The 9,079-nt window shown below is 42.5% G+C and overlaps 1 protein-coding gene across 1 annotated transcript in view; it reads right to left on the reverse strand.

Moving 5' to 3' along the window:
• Positions 1-9,079, reverse strand: part of LOC111955494 (atrial natriuretic peptide receptor 1-like) — a 135,891-nt gene that overhangs the window by 72,327 nt on the left and 54,485 nt on the right. Inside the window, exon 4 of the mRNA XM_070436256.1 lies at positions 1,300-1,413. Within this exon, the coding sequence (XP_070292357.1) occupies positions 1,300-1,413 (114 nt within the window). The remainder of the gene's footprint in view (positions 1-1,299; positions 1,414-9,079) is intronic.

Here is a 9,079-nt window from a genome sequence, read left to right on the forward strand (position 1 = left end):
TGGGGCAGCCCTGCTTATTTACACTATAAGACAGGGGCTAAAGTTCAGGCAAAACATCTATGTGGATTTGTCAGCCCGTGAAAGCAGTTCCATGCATCTTTAGACACATTGCATTTATGCGGTAGACAAGTTTCACCTGAATACACAAATTGGAATGTTTGGTCGATTACACAAATTGTGTGAGACATTCATTGTGTGAAACCATGTCAAGGTATATAAATGCTCGGCCGCCCGAGTGGCGCAGCTATCTAAGGCACTGCATCGCACTGCTTGAGGCGTCACTACAGACCCAGGTTCAATCCCAATCCGGCCGTGACCGGAAGTCCCATAGGGCGGTGCACAATTGCCCCTCATTGCACTCTAGTGACTCCGCTGACTTCGGTTGTCAGTTGAACGGTGTTTCCTTCGACACATTGGTGCGGCTGTCTTCCGGGTTAAGCAGGCAGGTGTTAAGGTAATTCTATGCTAGCAAATCCAAACTGAGCCAGAAGGCAAAACGCCAGAATGTTCATTCTCTACATTCTTACAAAAATGGGTTCCAAATGGGTTATTCGTCTGTCCKCATAGGAGAATCCTTTTTGGTTCTAGGTAGAATAACTATTTTTGGTAGAACCCTTTCCACAGAGGGTTCTACCTAGTTCTAGAGASCACCTTTCAAGAGTTCTGATTCAAAGCATAGAAGGGTAAAAACGATTTCAATCTTCACCTTTAATCAGCTCAGGAGGTGTGTTGGCCATCACTCTGTTGACTCCAATACAGTGTAAACAACCTGACACACATCACATTGTAGAACATCCCTATTGGCAAAGACTGAACCCAGCCTTTGTTTTTTTTAACATGAGATCCATTAGGACTGAAGAGAAATTATGAAAATTCTACAAGCTCTTGAAAGGTCATGCATTGTGAAGGCAGATAGAGGCGGTACAGTTTGGGCCCACATCGGTAACTGTGAGCCAGCAGATAAGCCGCAAGAGGCGATTCCATTTCTGTTGGTCTATGAGTCTGCCTGTGAATTTATCGGTGTTTGTACATCTAATAAAACAACTTTTTTTGTCTATTTAATTCTGTTTGTGGGTCTGAAGGAGGTACAATCCTTTCCAAAGTTGGATGTTCTTGAGTGTCCATCCTATGAATAAGAAAGACACCCTCTTTGTCTCTACCACTCTCCTGCCAACATCATATGCAGTTTTACTTTTACTGTCTTATTTCTACCTTCTTTCTATTCTGGTATCACCCTGCCTGTCAATCAATTTGTCAATCAACCAACAAGCAAGCAACCAATTGGCCATCCTCACTTACCAGCGAGTCTTCTACGGTGAAGTTGAACATGTTCATGGCGTCCGTCTTCAGGTTGGAAACAAACTCCTTGTACTCCGGGTTCTGTGGCTCTTTGTAGGTCAGGATCTTCACACTCTGTCAGGATAGATGAATGACAACCAGTCAGAAAAACGCAATAACATAACACATAACATACAGATTATACCATACACATTGCCATAGTCTCATGTTACATACAGCACAAACACTCATCAACTCCTGCGTCTCATTTTAATTAGAGGTTCACAGCGAATATGTGAAACCTATTGTTATTCTTAGATTTAAAAAAAATCCTGGACATGTTCAAATAACTCAAGCATAGATTGGTAACTTTTGTCTAATTTGGCACACATACACTAGAGCCCAAGACTTGGTCAAAAAGAATGCCACCRACCGATAGGCTTATAGGTGGCGCTGTAATAAGCAGGCGCACTTATTATTTTTATTTTTATTTTTTATTCTTAACTAGGCAAGTCAGTTCAGAACAAATTCTAATTTACAATGACTGCCTGCCCCGGCCAAACCCGGACGACGCTGGGCCAATTGTGTGCCGCCCTATGGGACTCCCAATCATGGCCGGATGGGATACAACCAGGGACTGTAGTGATGGCTCTTGAAATGAGATGCAGTGCCTTAGACCGCTGCGCCACTCGGGAGGCCAAACACCCATATTGACCTAGAAACTTGAAATGTTGTATGTAGGTGTCTTTCCTCATGCTGAATAAAGGCAGATACTCAGCTCAAGTTATAGTAGTTATATTTGTGCTGATTTATTAAAAAGGTGAAAAAATATTTACCTCCAATGCATTTTATTTTTAACGTGTAACACTTTGTGAAATGTGTCAGGTAGCCATATATAGTAACTGATTTTACTGTGTTGAACAACTGATAATTGCTTTTGCCACATTTTTTTGCGAGTTAATTAATTTTAAGATGTATTGCCATGTTCTGACAGAAACCTAGGCCAGGCTTCTGTACATTATGCCTTTGTGATAAAGGAAAATTTATTATGATCTATTCTCGTACAGGCTTTACTCTTTTCTTCACTCTTGCTTCACTCTGTTGATTTTACGGCGTATGCCTTTGTGATTAGTTACTCCAATACAATGTTGTTTGATCCATCCTCAGTTTTCTCCTATCACAAGCAGGTAATTGGTACAGAATCGTGACAACTCTCGGAACTGTTGTTTGAAAGTGTTCACTATTATTCTGGCCTCACTTTACATTGGATAAACTTATATTTCTATTAGCATAGCCTAAGAAAGAAAGCACAGCTTTCCCCCCACCCTTGAGGCTATGTTTCCGTATCCTCTCTCCGAACTGAGTTAGAGAAGGACGCCTGTATGATTTGTAGTAGAGCTCTGGGAATGTGTTACCAGGTAATTCTAGATTTGGAGCCACCCAAGTTCCCAAAACAGATGCTATAATTTTTGAAGCATTATTACGTTTCCACAGGCTCTAATTGAGTGGCAATTGCTACTATATCTAGTGCATAAGAACGTGCCGTTGTGTGAGTCAAGAAACCCACTACCCTCTCTTGTGGCGTAATCTTGTAAATCATAGCTGTGGTTTGTATGTAATTATTCCTACTTTGCTGGTAACTTTGGACGTTAACAAATTCACATATATCTGTGATATGTGGGATTATGGAGTGAACAGAGATGATGCCAAAGTAAGGTGCAAGGATTCATTAAAAAAATTCAATTAGCTTAAACCACTTTGGCTAAATTCTACATACTCACACTCGTAGCGCCAGTGCAGCGATGAGGTCCCATCAACTCTGAATACTGACCTTGACGACATAATGTTTTCATTGCAAATTTTTTAAATGGCACACTTCACACTGTAAATAACAATTTTTGTTGAATGAAGTTGCTTGTCATACATACTACACGCGGGGGGTACAACTTAGGTTTCCATAATATCTCAGTGTTGATACAATCAGAATTTTCTCCGCATTGCAGCTACATTACATTTGCTCTTCATGTTTGGTAAAAGGCTTAATGGTTAATTCGTAGCTAGCGCAGAATACCAAAACCAACAATGGCGCACCCATGTCTAGGAGCGACATAAATAGAGCGCATTGTCAGGAATGTTCTATTCTGCTCTTCTTTAATCAGAACACAATGCAGGTTCACAATCATGTGACAGGTGTCATATTCCATTTTATCAGATTCTCAGCTGTTACATCTACATGTCCACATACGAGGAGAGAAATCGTGGAAAGATTATTATCGATATCATAGGGGTGATGTATGTAACATTCAACTTTTTTTGCTAGTTGAGCACCCATTGTCCAGCAGCTCAGTGTATCTAGCGGATCATGGCTAGCTCTATCCTAAGTTTTCATAAAGGGAGATTAAGAGAAGATGATGCACCCTGCTCTTGTGCCTTAGCGTCGTTACTATTCAAGGAGTCAATTCCATAAGCAGAGGCAATGGAGTAACAAACCAAACCAGAGCGAAGGAAGTTATCTCTCAATCTTCACCTTTACTCCACGACTCACAAGCTATAGAGGTGGTGTGTTTGAGCCACAATTCACATCTCGGTTTCACTGATCAGCTCCAAATATGTGAGCGAGGAGTATGTAGGAAGCAGAGATTCTCTGACACAAGCGTCATTCACACCATTGTCATCTGAGGAAACGACTTCTCCTGTATTGGTCATATAGACGACTGTCAGCCGCAGACCCTCCTATCTGTCTTTTGTCTCTAAACACTGAAATCCAATAGGCGCATATGTACCCACTCGCTCGAGATCAGAACAAAGTGATACACTGGAATCATCTCCGTCAGTATACACATGGCTAACGTTAAGAGTGCTCATTGTGAGACAAATTTGTGAAAGGGCAGGAAGAAGGCGGAAGGTACTCTCATTAACAGTTATATAGGCCAAAGCCTAGGTGTCCCCTGTGAACAAACAGCCCAAGGTAATTTGTGTGAGAAGGCCTCACCGTACAGATAACTAGCTCAACAGAGACGTGTGATTCCGTTTCTATTTTACTTAGTTAGAGGGTCTGTAAAGCGTACTAGGGACAGAGTTGTTGTAGGATCCTTAGCCACTGGATGTTGTGTGTTGAAAAACAGGTCTGTTTGATTGCGAGTGTACAGGACGGTGTTGAATTACGAGGACGTTTGGTTGTTAGATATACAGGACGTTGTTGTAGATTGTAACAAGCGATCTCTCTCAGATATGTAGAAAACACCAGACATCTCTTCGGTTCTTATCAAGAGTGATTTTGTAGATTTCATAGACTCTCTTCTCGGTGATGTCTTGTGATGGCCGTGTTCTACAGCGGTTGTTGGATTTGATGTACAACTAACGGTGAATTGTAAGCATGGGTGATCTCAAAGACTGCTCGCTTTGTATTTTACAGAAATTGAGTTGTATTGAGTATACAACTCTGTTTGCTTGCATAGTGTGTACAGAGAGTACGCTTTCGGTAGTGAGATAGCGTGAATCAGATACTATACAGAGAAAATAGGATTACACCGTACCTCATTATGATATGTCTACTACGACTTCTATAGTTCCGAGCTCTCTGATATCCCTCGACCAGAAACGTCTGTTGCATTTCTATCATAGATGACGAGGTGAGTGCTGCGTTTACTCTTTCAGATACGATTGCGTTTATGCCTCCCCTATTGTTTTGTCTCATGATCACATTCTATCATTCTTGATGTTCAGTAATCTCTCTCCTCTCTACGGCGAGAGAGTACGATATTGTTTAGTTCAACCACCTGTTTCATACTAACATTGCATTGCTAGAAACATTATATCAGCGCATGTGTGTGTGTACAGATATTCTACATCCACATACTAGTGAGCATAGATACGAACAGACTGTTCTGTATGAACTTGCCTATGCCACATACGATATACAGGGATGCCTTGTTTGACCAAGCTGGAGACTTCTTACTACGGACGTGTTTACTTGCTAAGCGCGTAGCAGAAGCGTTGTTGTAGATTACAAGACTTTGTGTTGGATCAGACATCACTTATAAGAATGTTCTGTTGTAGAATACACGAGAGTCTCGTGTTGCGATTCGTTGGATTGACTGTCCTCGGCTCATGTGTGTGTCTAGAAGTGTGTATTACGAGAGAATACGAGTCGAGCAATACTTGCTAGATTTAGGTCTTCTGACGATGACCGCGTACTGTTGTAGTTCTATATCCATGAGGCTTGTTCTTGCTGCGTAAGGTACCGGAAAGATCTTTACTCAACAAGAACCCATATCTCGTCAGTGGTAGATCCAGTTATACATAAGGAGCGTTATAAGATCTCGGTCCATTCTAACACATAGCTTACGTATTGGAAATGAACTGAACCATAGAGATTTCAGACATAGAGACCAGCACTGTAGTGCGTATCTGGCGCTTGACCTATTAACAACGATCGGTTGTTCGAATTAGAGAGTGTAACAAGAACGTTGTTGTAGATTCATTAACAAAGACACGGTTGAGGTTGTGTGGAGAGGCTATTGACAAGCTCGTATGTCTTGTAGGAGTAGCCACAGTGCACGGTTTGTTGTAACATATTTCTAGCAGTCGAGTATCAGGGAGTGATTGCACTCTTTATGTAGCTTTACCAGAGGATAATACGATACATAGCAGCTGAGTCTATACTAGAGAGTGACACAGCGTGTATCGATACATAGTATGAATGCTCACAGGTCACCGTAGTGCTTCGTGAGTGTAGTTAAATTACAACAGGACAGCGTGATCTATCTCAGCTTACAGAGGCACAGATTATACGCGTATCTCGTGTTAGACTATCAATCCAACTCGCTTTGCGTCTTCCTAGTATTAGTAAGTACTCTTGATTGTGCATAAGATTCACAAGCGTTGCTGCGAGCTAGATGCTACAAATAATCGTGTTGGTTATGAGACTCACGCTTATATCGAGGACGTATGATTGGTAGAATTAGCAGGACGATTGTGTGTAGATTTTTAGGCATGGGGAGCTGTTGTTTGTAGTATTGTACCAGTGGATTGTTCTGTGTGTAGCGATTTTTGTAAAGAGGCATCAGTTGAAATTCGAGGGATGTAACACTAGGAGACAGCCTGGTTTTACCACGTCATGTATTAGTCAAATCTGACCTCATGCAGAATCTAGTGTAGCATCTATTGAGCGTTTGTTACGATTCCCAGCAGATCACCGCTGTGTTTTTTTTGCTAGATTTAGTAACCACGGTCTCTCGGTTCCCCCATGACGCTAGATTTAGTTCTAGACATCTTAACCGAGAGAGGCCATCTCTACAACGATCTATCTCTCTTCTTACACAAGAAGTATGGCTGCCAACTCTCAGACGGCTGACTAATCTTGCATTTCGTTAACAGGCTCTTGATATGCTCATAAGATTCGATGCCTCCATAGTACATTAGCTCTTGCTTGGCTCCGTACCACAGTCACCATACTCTCGTCTTTTTGAGGATGGCTCTGCATGGCCATCAGTATTTGCCCACACTATAATACCTCGTTAAGCTGTAGTAGCGCTGTCTGTTACATTAAATAAGCAGCTGCAGGCCACTGCTATATTATTTTCGCCACATACACAAGATCTATTTCATACTATTTCACCTAATGGCTCCATATCAACAACATCACATTCTTGCGAGATCTGATCCAAGAATCACGTCCTGTTCACTATGAACTACTCTAACAATCTCAGATTGAGACAAGAAGCTCTGTGACAGGCTAACTTCCTTAAAAAGAGATCCCTAAGGGATAAGGCTAACATTATATTCGAGCATGGGTAATGTCCGAGTATGAACTGTTACAGCCTTAGTGCCTACGCGTGAGTCCCGCCCCGGTCTTTCAAACAGGTCCCCGGGCACGCGACCGCAAAAATCCGATTTTCTAAACGGCGACTGCGGAATGGATGAGGGAGCTGCCAAATCTTGTATGGTTGCCATCGTGGCTGGGCCGCCCTCTAATTGTGAAATGAGCTAGCGCCAAGATCAGTGAAGCGTCGAGCATAATTGGGGATGAAATGACCGATATGTATGGAACAACAGATTTGACTGGATATACAATACCTTATCTTAGTGGTGGATATACGGTGTCTAAGCTCAACTGCCACTGTGGCGCGGTTAGTCGTCAAAATTTGTTTAGAGTACTTTTCGACTATGCGCGATGTCTGACCCACTATTTTGAGTAGTATCTGGTATCGCAGCTGCGTATGTTCTTGTTCCATTAATGCGAGAGAGCTAGGTGATGTACGGACAGACTACGAAATTGAAGAGATTCGCTAGCCCTTCACGAATTCGACCGTTCTTCGAAATTAATTCTCAGAGTTTCGATTGTTGCTACCGTACCCTCCTTATAGTTAGGTGCTCTGACTTTGTGACACACCTCTTATAGTTCATTTTGTCATCATGTCATATATAATCTGTGCGGCAACTCGGAGCCAAACTCGTTACGCCATATGGACTAAGAAACCTGAAACTGTGTACAAGGTCTCTTTCCTCATGCTGAATATAAATCGTCTCAAGGACACCATAAGGTCCGTCAGGATAAATATTCCTCCATCTTGGAAATTTTGGAAAACTTTTGAAAAACGTATTCTATTAACCATACATCTCTTAACTTAGTTTGAGCTAAGGGATTGGTTAAGAGATGCTTGAGTTATTGATGAATCAGGAAATCAGACTTTACGTGTCCATTTAAATCCTTTGTAAATCACTCCTTTGTAAATCCACTCCTTTGTAAATCCACTTCACACTTGAAACTTTTTAGGGGCATCAAAGATATTACCATGATTGATCCTATGTTAAGGTTTCGGCAGCCCAGACTTGATGGAACATAGACGACCAGAGGTTTATGTGTGTTGTCGAAATAGATCATGACGAGTATAATTTATCTGTTGCCTGCGCACACTAAAGACAGGTGGCGCCAGGTTGAGGGTTCCAAACCAAAGGGAGCACACCATGACATCCGCTCTATGTACGTGAGATTCGAGCGATTATTAAATCAACACCATTGCAACTGACAGCCTGGGTGGCGTTATGACTTACCCCAGCAGTACGTCACAAACCAGCTGGCTTGGAACCGGGAAGACATGTAGGAGGCACCCATCTCTTAAGAACCCCGCCGCGCATATCACATTTGGAATTTCTTTTCCTCGTGCGAAGCTTTCACTTTTTTTTTTGTTTTGAATGTTCCAGTTTCTGCGGTACAGGTGGAGGGTAATTTTTTTGCAACAAAAGGGGGTGCTCCTCTCCTATTGCTCATTGTGTTTATGCCCCCAATCTACTAGGAATCTCCTATTGTGACAGGTAGGCGCGCATGGGGTGAAGTAAAACTGCGCTTCAAACCTGCGCGCGACCACAACGGGCTGAACCACTGACCACGAGTCGTCAGGAAGGAAAGTTCGGAACTGGGTGTTGTAGATCTTCACCTAGTGTCCCAGAGCACCCCAGATCCCTACTCAATTCCTGGCATCCGACCGAGGCCAGCAGATCGGGCTGAACGGTCCTCTCAGGGCAGTATCTTAGGCGACGAAACTCATGGATGCGTAATGATCAAGGGCGGGTCATGTCCGTTGAATGAACTGAGGAGCTTGCCCTGACCTGACCGTTGCAGATGATGAGCCAAGGAATCTAATTCAGGGACTAGAAAACTGGGTAAAAAAATATGCTTCTGTGCCATACCACTACCAGTTGGATAAGTACTGGGACCGGGAGGACGCCTGGGAATACCACGGTGCCGTAAGCTAAAAAAATAAATAAATAACCTATAAAAGCTTAAAATTAAGGGTCT

This window comes from Salvelinus sp. IW2-2015, linkage group LG31, assembly GCF_002910315.2.
Source record: "Salvelinus sp. IW2-2015 linkage group LG31, ASM291031v2, whole genome shotgun sequence".
Lineage (NCBI taxonomy): Eukaryota > Metazoa > Chordata > Actinopteri > Salmoniformes > Salmonidae > Salvelinus > Salvelinus sp. IW2-2015.